The sequence below is a fragment of the Pyxicephalus adspersus genome, chromosome 1 (assembly GCF_032062135.1).
Source record: "Pyxicephalus adspersus chromosome 1, UCB_Pads_2.0, whole genome shotgun sequence".
NCBI lineage: Eukaryota > Metazoa > Chordata > Amphibia > Anura > Pyxicephalidae > Pyxicephalus > Pyxicephalus adspersus.
In genome coordinates, this window is record NC_092858.1 from 54,573,631 (window position 1) to 54,588,289 (window position 14,659).

General features: G+C 39.1%; 1 protein-coding gene across 1 annotated transcript; it reads right to left on the reverse strand.

Annotated features, from left to right (window-relative positions):
- Nucleotides 1-8,344: 8,344 nt before the first annotated feature.
- MZT1 (mitotic spindle organizing protein 1) lies at nucleotides 8,345-14,648 on the reverse strand. The gene is made up of 3 exons (XM_072410541.1): nucleotides 14,533-14,648; nucleotides 10,712-10,857; nucleotides 8,345-8,759 (listed from the first exon to the last, which is right to left on the reverse strand). The coding sequence occupies exons 1-3, from the start codon at nucleotides 14,579-14,581 to the stop codon at nucleotides 8,736-8,738; spliced, it is 219 nt and encodes a 72-aa protein (XP_072266642.1). The 5' UTR covers nucleotides 14,582-14,648; the 3' UTR covers nucleotides 8,345-8,735.
- Between the last annotated feature and the right edge of the window lie 11 nt (nucleotides 14,649-14,659).

The following is a 14,659-nucleotide window of genomic DNA, read 5'->3' on the forward strand; positions in this document are numbered from 1 at the left end:
TCTAGTGCAAGCCGTGTAAAAACAGGAAGGACACAAATTCCCTCTTAAAGGCATCATTGGTGGAAATCGTACCTTAAAGAGTGGCCACAGGAAGATCATTTTAATGCAAATAGCAATGACACAATCCAAGAATCCCCGTTTTTATGGAAACATTTGAAAAAGGTTTTTAAGGGTGTACAGTGGTGTGTAGGTGAATAATTCATATTATTACCTGTAAACATGTGGTCATACCCCAGGAACCTCATAAATGTATGTATATTTATGCTAGCAAGAGTTAGGTACTTTTCTTCAGTTCATTTAATATTATTTGCCAACTGTTACATAAGTCAAGCCAGGCTGTTTCCAAAAACAGGCTGTTCTTCTGCATATGCCGGAGCTTCAAGGATTTTCAGCTGTTTACTAAGTACAGTGAATTATCAGACTTTAAGGGATAATTCACTTAGCTTAGTAATGTACCCATAAATAAAGCATTTTCCTTTCAAATAACTGAAGGTAACAGAGCTTCAGTTTATTAACTAAGCTAAGTGATTTATCTTGTGTAAAGTAAAAAATTCAGTTTATGGTACAAAATATCAAAACTCGCCATTGTGAATGATGCATTTTATACTTCACATGTGTTTTTTCAAGCGTAGACAGACTTTAGATTTTTGAAAGTAATAATATGCTCCCCATTCTTCTAAACTGAAAGAGAAGATGGACCACTGGTAAGCTGCATTTCCCACTCTCAATGCAGAGTAGGAATGATACATAGTCTAACTGTAGAAAACACCCAATCAGTCTCAAAAACCTCTCAGATTTGCAAATTTTCAACAATTAAAGTATACCGGTATATAATTTTGAAAGCCTGGGAAAATGAACTGGCACAGTTCAGCAATTACAAAAAAAAACATTATTGGTTGCAATACATGTAAAGCAATTGCTTCTTTTAGTTTTGTAATGTAATTTATCTTTTTTTTTCTTAATCTCACACGTGTGATTTTCAGGCAAAATTCTAGCAGGTGTACACAAGTTCCTTTATCATATCATTCAGTACATCATTCATCAGTCCGCCTGGTGGACCAAAGAAGGACAGAACAGGGATGAGCACTGTACTTTATTTTGGAGGAGAGCACATTGGGTGCCATTTACAGGTCCTCCTTCCTCCTCTCTTCATACACCAGAACAGTGCTATATGCACATCATTTGTTTGTTCTCCAGTCACCAGAAATGATCACAAATGGTAATTTCAAGTGACATGAATCTGAAGTGTGTTCAGGGCTTTCATCTAAAATGTCTATCTATAGTTGTCTTTCTATCTATATATAGATACATATAGCTATAGAAAGATATAGATGTAGATATAGATCAGATGTCAGCAATCTTTTTGGCCACTATGCCATTTTAGGGATGGGCAGGAGCACACTAGGCCGGACTCTCTCTCGAGTCCCGCCCTAATACCTCGGCCCCCACAGGACTGAAGGGAAATGCATACGGAGGAGAGGGAATGTTCCCTATTTACCCCGGCGACAGAAGTGTTACTGCCACCTGGGGTAAATAGGGAAGAGAGCCACCACACGGAGGCTCAAGAGCCGCGTGCGGCTTTAGTAGTTTGTTGCCATTTGGCTCTACTGCAGGTTGCCACCTGGCATTAGGCCAGATTGGCCAGGGGGCATTAGACCAGAACAAACTACCGGCTAGGCCTTATCTGGCCTAAAGGCCTGAGTTTGCTGACCCCTGATATAGATAAAGATCTCTCTCTCTCTCTCTCTCTCTTGTATCTCTTTTCCTGTACCCTACATTTTACCTGCATATTGTTTCCGCCATGGGACTAAGTTTGTTTTTATTTCTTAGATGCAATTTTCTATTCAGAGACATTTGTAATTAAAATAAATTTGCAAAAGCAATCTGTAATTGCCTATATAATCATTACTGAAGACCCTCCAATATGACCTTCTCCATATGGCTCAAAACACGCTCTTGAGTTTCTCTCTACCTGTCGGGTTAAAATCACCTGGGCTTAGTCGATGAACCCTTTTGAAACTTTAGCTTAAATGTCAGATGATTTAATGAAAAAGGTAACAGACGTTCATGAGCACAGTAACCTGTACCTCATAGGGTGGCTTGTACTGCTCAAAATGAATGTTACTGAATATAGAAATAAGTGGATACACCAATGGCCTTATTCAGTAAGACGTTCTGATGGTTAGGTTCTTCAGTGTAGAAACCCAAAGCCACTTAAATAATCTATTATCAAACTGATTTCAAGAAAATTATTTTTTTATGGTTGCCGTGGGATACTGTAGGGAAAAAATAGTACTTTAAGGAAAACTTCCCTTTTATTCAAATTATTAAAGCATACAAAAAACCCTATACATTAATTTTTTATAATGTACCATTATTATTAAAATGATCTTTCTATTTTAATTTGCAATCATTTTGTCCAAATGTGGTAAAAATGTGATAGATTATGGCATCTTAGAGGCTTTTTGTTTTTTTTGTTTTTCTGAGTGCGTAGTTAATTTAAGGTGAGATACTCTATATGGCTTGCCTACTAATGGGTAGCAGATATTGCAGCTATCCTTATTAAAACTGTGAGATTTTTATGTAGATGGTTATAATGATATCAGACCCTCCCATTCAGAAAATAGTCTGGGCAGGACATGGCAGGAATCTTCAACAGATTATTGTGTAAATTCTTGCAATGTACGGAAAATTTTTTTTTTTAACACAAGTGGAGTTACCGTGGAGTCAATAGTAACCTAATATGTTTGATCCAAAATATTCACTGAGCCCAAATATACAATATACAAAAACCTCTTTGGTGGCCATATCACTTTTTCTTCTTCCCTTTTTTATCTTCTTTATCCTTTACTAATATAATATTGTTATAATTGTTTACATGGTTATGTCACTAATTATCCCTCAAAGAGGCTCACAATCTAATTTCCTTACCATAGTCATATAATTAATACAGTCTAAGGTCAATTTGTGGGGAAGCCAGTTAACCTAACTGCATGTTTTTGGAAGGGCGTTCCCAAATAATTTCTAAAAGTTGTCCCAGTTCATGCACAACCTCCTGTCTATATAGACAATATATATATACAAATACCAGAAAAATGCACCGCCATTATAGCTGGTTGGTGAATGCAAATGAAAAAAATCTTTAGGGAATGTGCGCACAAACACAAGTTACAAATCTAATTCATTTCTGGGGCAATTTTTTTTCACCTTGAAAAAAATAGTCACATGCCTTGTATAGTTAGAAAAGGTTCTCATGCTTGATATTGGGGGAAATGTAAAGCTCAAGTTTTGCCATAGTTGCCCCCTATGTAATAAAATATTAAAGGGGCACTTTTTAAAATAAAAAGTTGTAATAAGGAAGGGTTTTGCTGTGATACAATATGGAACATGCATTTATTACAATACAAATGAACCTTTCTGAGCTTTGGTGTACTAAAAAGTTTATTAGAATTGCTGTAGTTTTTATTGGAATTAGAAGCCTTCATTTGACTGATTCTGCAGTTTTGCTGTGTACTTTAGACTTTGAATGCGCTTACAATAAATATTTTGGTAAATGTAAATAGCCTCTAGATTGTAAAGGGCTGAAGTGACAGTTAAAAACAATCTCATAACAGCAAATATTGACCAATGGTGCAGATCTTTATTGCCTTTTAACTCCAATAATCAGTTTTTGTTTCTTCTGTAAATAATTCTGTAAAGGGTCACAGAGGCTTAATTAAATTTGCATACTATATTTACATTCATATATATCACAATTTACTTCATACACAGCGATACTCGTGTATTATTCTCATAGTATTATTAGTATTTGTCTGCCATCTAGTGGGTTGTAGTACTTCTACACTTGGCTTTTATAGCTTAAAGAAAGGTCTGTTCTGGGCAAAAGAACAGAATAATGCTGGTTGCTTGACTGCCTATGGCCACAATGCATTCTAAGTCATTAAACTAGGACTAACATGAAGATGGAAATTAATCAGAACTCCTAACCTGCATACTATTCTGGGTCAGTAATTTGGAAAGTAATAAATGTAGGTCAGAGATCAAGAAAAGAAGACATAATCTCTGTATGTATTGCCATGCCTCAAAAACAGTTAAATATCAACTGAAAAATTCATATCCCAGTTGTATGTTCTAAGTACTTTCAATTAATCTGAAATGGGATATGAGTGTTTCATTTTCTAAGTAATAAATGTAGAAAAATCTCTATTTATTAGCAGGTGGCTTTAAAGATGTTGCTTCCCATATTATGTATGAGTTTGTTCATATACAAATGGAGGTTTAATGACATCACTATCACCCAGTGTAATGGGATATATTACACTACAAATGTAACCTGCAATCCCCCTTGTTGTATATATTTATTATAACATCATATTTTTAATATTATCCAAAAAATGTCATACATGGCTGTCAGATGAACAATAAAAATGTATTTCTGAGTTGGTCTCAAAAGCCAGATTTGCAAAACTGCAAGTTTTCAACAACGAAAGGATATCAAGATAATATTAGTTATTCAGGTCATTGCCATCTCAAGTGTTAGTAAAGGCAGAGAAATCAGATATATAATGTCAAGTTTTGTACCGCTTCTTCAGAAGAACCAGGAGCAGGTGCAAAAAACTATGCTATAAGTACCTTCAGTACAATACAGAATGTTGTACAAGATTGATACCATTGAAATTTCTTTAGGTTGGGATAACTCACTTTGTTTATTAAGTAATTAGGCCATTGGATGGCAATTAGCAGCCTGGGGCATACACATGAAAATTTAACCTAAATAGGCGAAGAGCAGGCTTAATGTAGTGTTACTGCATCCTCTTTCAACCTTTAGCTAATGTGATCCTGCTGGAAGGTATAAAGTAACATGAATGACCTCCCATAAACGAAATGTTTCCTAAACATCATGACACAAATATGAAGTTAGACATGGTTCGAATCTTGGCCAGGACACTATCTGCACGGAGTTTACAAGTTCCCGTGTTTGTGTGGGATTCCTCCAGGTACTCTGGTTTCCTACCACATTACATAAAATGCTGTTAGGTTTTTTGGCTTCCCCCCAAAATTGACCTTACACTGTAATAAAGACATATGACTATGGCAGGGACATTGGATTGTGAGACTCTTTGAGGGACAGTTAGTGACATGACTATGGGCACTCTTTCAGGCTTTATAGTTGCAGGTGTTCCTTCACCATTACTAGAGATGGGTTAACTAATACCTGATGTTTAGGCATTATAGGGGAAAATGGAGTAGCAGATGGGTTCAGTCAAGTTGAAGGCTTGATATCTAAAGATCCTATGTTTTGGATATCAAGAACTGTGTGATCAGTGCCAGGATGTACCTGTACATATACAGGTGATTTAGTGAGCTTGGGTCAGGAGGATTTGCAATGGCACATGAGTTGCTGCACAAGTCATTATAAAGTTGGGAGGTAGAGATGTATTAAATGTGCTATGTTAACTAGTGTGGTTACCTACCATGGCTTCTCCTGGCCTCCAAACATAGCGTAGGTTATTGTACTGAGGGGTGAAGCATCCTTGATGAATGTGTTGACATTGTTTTTGGTTGGAAAAAATTGCTTAAAAGATAAAATCTTCTTTCTTTGGTGCTTGTTCAGTTGCTCTAAGTTTAGACAAAGTTATGGATTTCTCCTTTTCTATCTGGGCTTCTGTTCGAGTTCAGTTTGTGCTCCTGCTTGGACAGCTGAAGTATACCTAGGGCCTCTTGTGCACTGTATTAATGCCCCCCATGCACCTAACAAAAGTAATCTTATTTTGTGACTAAACTGTTCTAGAAAGGGCAAAAAGATAAATAAACACAGATTAGATCTAAAATATTGCATCCTGTAAAAGGATACTGAATACTACATCTGTAAAAGTCTGTAAACATTACAATAAATAGATGAGATAAGATAGATTGTTCCATTTGTCAGTGGAGATCAACTTGCACTGGTAACAAGATGTAGTCTTCAGGAAGCTCACCCTTTTATAGTCTAGGTGATAAAAGCTAGCAGTAGTATAATCATCACAAACAGAAATATAAACATCAGATTCAAAAGATCGTGGCCACAAAAACATCTGTCACATTCACAGGCATTCCATAATAAACTAGCCCCAAATGCAGGCTGCACCATTCAAATCAAATCTATGCCAATGTTGCTGGATCTGTTGCATCATGTACATATGTAAGGCTTCTCCCAAGCATGCTTTTATAGAACTTGTGCATTGTAAAATTTGTATTTGAAAGTCCACTTCACTGTACAGTATTTATTATTATTATTAATAAACAGGATTTATATAGCGCCAACATATTACGCAGCGCTGTACATTAAATAGGGATTGCAAATGACAGACTAATACAGACAGTGATACAGGAGGAGAGGACCCTGCCCCTACAATCTAGTAGGTGGGGGAATTTCACACACAATAGTATGGGAAATATGTAGTGGTGGGAAGTAATGAGGGTTTAGCAGACAGAAGAAGATGGGTAGGCAAGTTTGAAAAAATTAGTTTTGAGCGCTCTTTTAAATGAGCAGAAAGTAGGAGCAAGCCGAATAGGACGTGGAAGACCATTCCAGAGAGTTGGGGCAGCTCTAGAGAAGTCTTGTATCCGTGCGTGTGATGAGGTTATGAGTGAGGAAGTCACTAGTAGGTCATTGGAGGAGCGGAGAGAGCGGCAGGGGGAGTATTTTTTAACCATGTCAGAGATGTAAGTGGGACAATAACTGTGTAGGGATTTGAAGGCAAAGCACAGGAGTTTAAATTTGATTCTAAGGTGAAATGGAAGCCAATGGAGAGAACTACAAAGAGATGCAGCAGAAGAGGAGCGGAGGGAAGGATGGATGAGTCTGGCTGCAGCATTCATGATAGATTGTAGAGGAGAGAGTCGGGTTAGTGGAATACCAGAGAGGAGAATGTTACAGTAGTCCAGACGAGAGATGATAAGAGCATGTACAAGGAGTTTGGTGGTCTCAGGGGACAGGTAGGGGCGGATTTTTGAGATGTTGCGTAGGTGAAAGTGACAGGACCTGGAAATGTTCTGAATATGGGGGTAAATGAGAGGGCCGAGTCAAAGGTGACACCAAGACAACGTGCCTGAGGAGAGGGCCGAATAACAGTGTTGTTAACAGTTAGATATATGTCAGGGGGGGATTTGGAATTTGAGGGGGGAATGATGAGGAGTTCTGTTTTATCCAGGTTGAGTTTCAGGAATCGGTCAGACATCCATGATGAGATGGCTGACAGGCAGCATATATGGTATATGGTACATATACCATATACGTACCAGTATGTTTTTGCATTCCCTGCACTGCTCCTTCTAGCTTCCTATGCCTTTTGACTGCAGTTTGCCTATTAGAAAAAAAGTTTTTTGAAAGAATTTACGCAGAGAGTTATTGTTACTAAGTTTGCGTTTACCAAATTTTGGGATGACCTAAAACAGGTATATTTGTGCCCAACGTCTAACGTCTAACTAAGTGGACCTTGTCATTGTGAAGGTTCACTTTACAACAAGCAAAATCCCTAGAAGGTCAGTAAAGACATAAGACCGAGTCAAGAGGATTAATCAAAAAGCCTGAATACAAAAATATTTATTTTAATAAATCTAATCCTAAATATTTCATCTGTCATGTAAAAAAGAAATTATGGATGTAAAAACCAAACACTAGAAAAAAGTTAGCTAGTATTAATATAGAAAAACTTCATTTCAATTTTATATCAATTTCATTTACTTTCTCATTATCCTAATGTAGAAGATGGCTGATGGGTAAAATAAAAGAAATTAATGTTTGACCAAGTACAGTGGAAATGGAATATATTGCATTTGTTGAAATAATTGTATTGGCCACTCTATACATACTCTATTGCTGGCTATATGCTACCAATATTTACTGGAAAAATAAGTAACTAAGATCCGGAGAGATGATAGAACCATTTTTTCCTTTTTTTGCACATATAATTTATATATGTCTCCTGTATGCCTTGCAGGCTCAGGACGGGTGGGCGGGTTATGTCTCTGGTCTGAGCCTGCAAAGGGAGAGTGGGCAGGTTCTGGCATCATGACGTCATTCTGGGGGAATGCACAGTCCAGAGTCTAAATTTAGTGGTCCGTGATGTCCAAAAGGTTGGGGACCACCGATTTAGAACATTTGTCAGAGCCATCATGCCTGTGAAAATACCTAGTGGCAGAAGCTAGTGTTTACCTGAGAAAAGGAAAAACATATTCGTGGGCCATTCATAGATCTTAATTCAATAAAAGAAACATTTGCTTGATAGAAGGCATTTTATAGCTAGGTTACTTGCACGCAAATGAAAATGAACGCTAATAAAGTGAGATTAGTTTCAAAATGTTTAAAATACACTGTATTTAATACAAATATGAAGTACACAAAATGACAGAGCTATACAAACATTCTGAAATGATGTGTAAAAACAAAAGTTTTACAAAAAAGTCCATTTTACAACACAATTCTGGTTAAAATAAAAGGTTTCATAATACAATAGTGCTCCATTAACTTTAAATTATAAAGGCTTGCCTTGACAAACACAGACCGCACAAAAGCTGTCCATACGTGAAATACTTTGACGGAAATCAAACAGAAGGGAACACAAAGATTGACTCATAAGCTCTGAATACAGGACAATAATTATGTTTGTATTGAAAATTCGGTGAAACGCAGATTTCCAGGCTTGATTTGAAGACATAATACTCTAAGTGCATTCTTGATTAATCCAACTTGATTAATTTGTCATGTTCTCTGATGCCTGAGTGGAATATAAAACAAAAGGATGGTCACATTCCTGCAGCAGCATTATTGACAGTTACACAATCTCAAACATGTTACCCAGCCATGACCAGTTATTAAACAAGACTAGAAGTTATGCTTCCTATTTCCAATAAAGGTGGTTTACCCCCCCTAGCCATATTCCCTAGTGTGACTCGGGGTGGATTTACCATGCAAAAAGCAGTAAAATCCCAAGTCACACACTCGGGGTCGTTAAAACCATAAAAACCTTACCTTGTTCCATCCTGCTGGTCCCTGCAGCTCCTCGGGACACATCCTCTTTCTTTGAACTTCAGCTGGCGAGTGCAGAGACGTTCTCCGGGCATGCGATGACGTCAGTGCATGCATCGCACCGATGCGGGAGGATTGGCAGGAAATTCAAATAATTTTGTATTGGATTCAATACAAAATAGCTGTATTGAGACCAATACAAAGAAATCTTTAATTGATTATAATATATATATATATATATATATATATATATATATATATATATATATATAATATATATTATACATGCTATTGTACAGTTTTAATATGTTTCACTATTTTTTTAATAGATTTTTGTTTTGTTTTTTTATTTAAAGTTTATTAATAAATCTAATAAATATTGGACATATTTCAGTGGGTTATGCCTAAGAATTATAGGCCTTTAATGTAAAATAAATTTTGGATAAAATACGGACAGAATTAAAATGCTAGGGGGGGTGTTTGTTTTATTGGATGTCCCCATGGGGAGTTTAGTACAATAAAAGAAAACGCTGTGGAAGTTGGGATACATTGTAAAGACCCAGAGGAAAATCACGTCATGGGGGGTGGGGGTAAACAAACCTGCCTTACTATGACTTGACCCTTAAAGCAGAACTTTTAAGAAGCCGAATTGAGGCAGGTCATTATTGCAAGCAATGGCTCTTCCTGCAATAATTCCTCCTACCTGCCTAATCGCATGCACAGGTTCAGCTGGAATTGACAGAATTCCTGCTTCCTTGCGCATGTGGGGAATTAAACAAACTTCCATGTACAACTCCCCTTACACCATCTCAGCCAATCAAGAAACCCCAATATCACCTACTGGTGGCAAGGGGACAGGGACAGGACAGTACTGCATGTTTAGCTCTATTTTAAATCGTTGGTAATGCAATAGAGGTTGACATTCAAAAACCCAGCAACCTCTGGATCTGAAGAGTGCCGAATTTCTGAAAATTCCGGATAGTTGAATTGCCTGTAATTATAATGTATTGGCGCAATCTAACAGCAACTGGCAGAACTACACCCGAATGGAATCGGCTCTGTGAGAATGCAAGGGCTATTCATGCCGGGAAACTGAAGGATCCGGATTATCGATGGCCAGATTTTCGATTGTCAACCTGTACAACTTTAAAATGTAAAATACCTGTCACTATGAAAACAATAATTAACCTTGTAGGAGAGAACTAAAGTGCAAATATGTGTTATCCTAGTTCCTAAAGTTATTGTCAGTAACTGGTTCATATCAATGTCAGGTATACAGACTGCCGGTTGGAGTTGGACAGACAGAAGACAGTGGATGAACCCTTGAAGTGGTTAAATACCAAGACTAAAAAAACTTGTATTTGCATTCTTTTCCACAGGGATTATGGAGGGGACTTTTTTTTTATAACATTGCTTCTTAAACACAGTAAAGCTAATTAACTGGTTCATTTATATGCATAATATCTGAGCTACTAATGAATGCTGCTATGGTCAAACACAGATATCCTAGAAAAAGCCATGGACAGTTAAGCCTTTAGAGAGAATTGGTGTTTAGAGAAACTATAGAAGAACGCCTTACTTAAAAACTTAAAGTAAGACATATTTTCTGGATAAATGATAAACTTTATAACTCTTTACACACAGACATCAGCACACAAATATAATACACATCACACATTGCTGGTCTGAACAAACACTTGCCTTCATTGCCTCTGTCGCTCTACGAAGCTCTTTTATAACCGAAGACAAAGCTTCTGGATTAATCCCTTGCTCACATAGTCTTACACAAATCGACAGAGTCTCCATATCCAAACCTGTGTTCAGAAGTCTGGAGATTTCAAGCAGCACTGTTAGGAAAAAAAAATAGTTCTAGACATACCAATGGTACATTACAAAAAGGTCGCTTTACATGAATAATATTACAATGTTTTAGGAATAAGAAGGACAAGAAAACTGGAAAGACCATATCTAATACTGCCCCCCTCTCTGTGCTCTCTAAATCCACCCTCCCATTTTTTGCTCGAACACTGGTTGCATGGAGCATAAATCTGTGTATTTACTGAGAATTTATTCTACGGGGTTCCTACTTTCGGAAATGATATGATTTCAGGGCTTTGAAGGCTTTTTGCAGTGTGGTTAGTGCATTCTCTGGTGAGGTGCAACATGTAACATCTCACCTGCAACTGCACATTAAGAATGAATGGGGGCAGAAGGGATTATTTCAGTCAGCCAGCTGCTGTCTGCTGTAAAATTTTCAAATGTGGTTGTTAAAGAACAGGTCAGCTAAGAGCCGGCCACTAGGGTTACATGGGAAAACCTATTCCTGCCTTGCGTCTGAATACAGCATTGATTATTCGCCACACTATCAAAACATTTTCCAAAGTTCAACTTGTTTTAAAGCATACCTAAACCCAGAATTTTCACTTTACATAAAAGGGTAGAAAACCCTTTTATGTAAGGTAGAAATTCAGTTTTTATTTGTTTGGTTTGGCGGTGCAACACCCTTTTAAAAAAAAAAAAAAAAAAAAAAGAATCATCTAGGTGATTGAGAATGAATGGGAGTGCAGAGCCTCCCGGGATACCTACATCATGCATCCCAGGAGGCTCTTGGGTGCTCCTTCTGCGAATGCCCAAGCAGCACTGGCATGCGCAAGAGCCCTATGAACAACAGGGGAAAAAACTCACTGCGCATGCGTGAGATCGGCAAGTTTTTTTCCCATCTATGTCCCCCGATCTCGCGCCTGGGTCAGGTGACGTAGGAGGAACCCGGAAGAGGAGAAGATGGTGGCTCCCGGAGGCGGATAGCAGGACGACGCAGGACCCAATGGAAGATACCTCCGGACCGATGGACTGCTCTGCGGGATTGAAGGCAAGTGGATTTTTTTTTTGTTTTGGGTGACTTTTGAGTTTAGTTCCTCTTTGAGTCTGAGCCACTATCATATTGGAATTGGGACTAGATGCTTTAAATTGTTCTTTTCTACATTTTTAATTTGAAGTGTAACATACTATACTTCGCTCCAGTGCAGTACCCAACCTCCTTGATTTAGTGGCAGAATTCCAATTCAAGCAAAATTGAACTTTTCATTATGCTCATTTTGTTTTTTAGTGCCCATTATATAATGCATGCTGGTCTTATAGTACCCGGGACACTCACATGCAAGTGCCAAAAAAGTCTGATTTTTATCAAAAACTTGCAACACAAAAGTTTGGTAGAAAACTAGTGCCCAACCCTAACACTCTCCCCAATCCCTGTTTTGGTACCTAACCTCAAGCATCACCCACCACTCTTCTTGGTGTCTATCCCTAACCCCCCAATCTCTGTTTTGATATCTTTCCTTAAAGCAGAACTTCACTAAAATCAAAATGACACATTTATACCAGCAGATCCCTCGATGACGCTGCTCCTTCCCAAGATCTGGTCCCGCGTCGTCCCAGAATTCCTCTCCGCCCCTGCTCAGAGGAAGTGCCAGGTGCTGCTATCTTTGATCTTCACTTAGGTCGTCTTTTCCTGTCTTCTTTCTTCATCACCCTATCAAGCACTGCGGAGGTGTGAGATCGGTGACGTAGCCGCTGTGAAGGAGGAAAAAAAAAAAAAAGAGATCTCACTGCACATGTGCGAGATTGGTATCTCTTTCCCCTGGTAGGAAAATGCCCCTTCTGTGCAAGCCTGAGATCTCGGGCATGCGCAGAAGGAGCAGCCAGAGCCTCCCGGGATGCGTGAAGTAGGTATTCCGGAAGGCTCTGTGCTCCCATTCAGTCTTGATCGCCACTTAAAGGGGTAGTGCTGCACCCTTTTTTTTTTTTAAAAAAAAGCCAGCCACCTTATCTGACACCAGGCAGAGCAGCCTCCCTGCTGTCCTTTATATACCCCGCTGCAAGCGAGAGGTGCCATGCTAAAACCACACCACAGGTTACCATGTTTGCGTACAGCTGTTCCTCATTGATGGATCCGTGAATGACATCCGGTGACCGCTGTACACGTCGGATTCTCGTCCAAGATGAGCCCGACCGTTCATTTCAGGCGAGAATCTTCTGACGTGTACATAGCCTAACACATAATGGAAATGTATATTCAGAATTAAAATATATAAACCCTGAATGGAAATGTAATAATTAATATTTTATAACCATTTACATTTATTAAAGCGGACCTAAACTAAATTTTTACTTTACATAAGAGGGTAGACAACCCTTTAATGTAAGGTTAAAAAAAAGTGAAGTCCTCCCGTTCCATCTTTATCGCCGTGGTGATAAAGAGAGAATGGGAGTGCAGACCCCCCGGGGTTACATACGTCCCACATCCCAGCAGGCTTCTGCTCATGCCCGATCTCAGCCGGATGAAAATGGATAACTCAACACGGAACTCAATCCAGAAAACCTCAGCAGGGATCTGCAGAAGTAAAGGTGACTACATTTTTTTTTAGTCTAGTTCTGCTTTAAGCTGTGAAGTCAGCTTTACCAAGTCAGACACCAGATACCCAGGAATTGCTTCCGACTCCCCTGCCTTCATTACCACTAAGGCAGCCAAACTTACAAGCCTCCTCGTCACCCTTGACCCTTAGCGTGCACGTATGACAAACTTAAAGCGGAACTAAATAATAGTTATAATAAATATTATTATAATATTTATATTTAATAAAATAGAAAACAAAAAAATTACACTTACAATACTGCAGGTCCCTCAGTGGTACTCCCTGCAATTCGGCCCCGCATCATCCTGGAATTTCTTTTTGTCCTGGCGCTTCCTTAGCGCCGCCATCTTCACTCTTCTCTTCCTTGGTCTTCTGGTACGTCATCCAATCGGGTGACATAGCCTGCTGTAAAAGGGAAAAAAAAGAGAGCCGATCTCACTGTGCTTGTGTAAGATCAGCATCTCTTTCCCTTAATAGAAAAGTGCCCCTTCTGTGCATGTCTGAGATCGGCATTCAGAGCCTCCCGGGATGTGGACCTAGGTATCCCAGGAAGCTCTGCGCTCCCATTCTAGGCAATCAAGAGTGAATAGGGGGGTGCTACACACCAAGTGTTGCACTAAAAACAAATGAATAACATTTTCCCTTTACATTTAAGGGTTGTCTATGTATTTATGTATGGTGAAAATGTTGAGTTAATGTACATTTAAGGCCAATTCAGACGCCCACAGCACCCTGCCACAGCCTTACTCCCAATCTCCCCCATTCAAGTGAATGTGACAGGTTGGGGCCCATAATTTGTACAGTTTCCAAAAGCAGCAAGTCACTGATTGGCTGCTTGCTTATCAGCACTGCGGCTCCATACAAGCCTGGTTACCAGTGGCGCGGTGTGACGCTCTGTCACCGGTGCAGTTTTGCAGCACAGAAGTGCCAAGCCTATCTATGTGCACAGGGGGAACAGATACTGGCAGGCCAGGCCCCCAACAAAGGGTCAGCCTATATCTTATAAATATATATATTGGTGAATAATGACCTATAAGGATATCTCCAATAATAATATCTCCAACCACACACTGACATTCTGAGCCCCATCCGCATAGGCTGCCCACTCACCATCCATAGTCTCCCGCATAGCGCTGACACTGACTGGCGCGCTCGCCATGGTGACCCCCGCTCCAGCGACCCGGAAGCACCGTCGGCTACCAGCAGGGGACGTTAGGGAGGAGCCTGTGGAACGTTT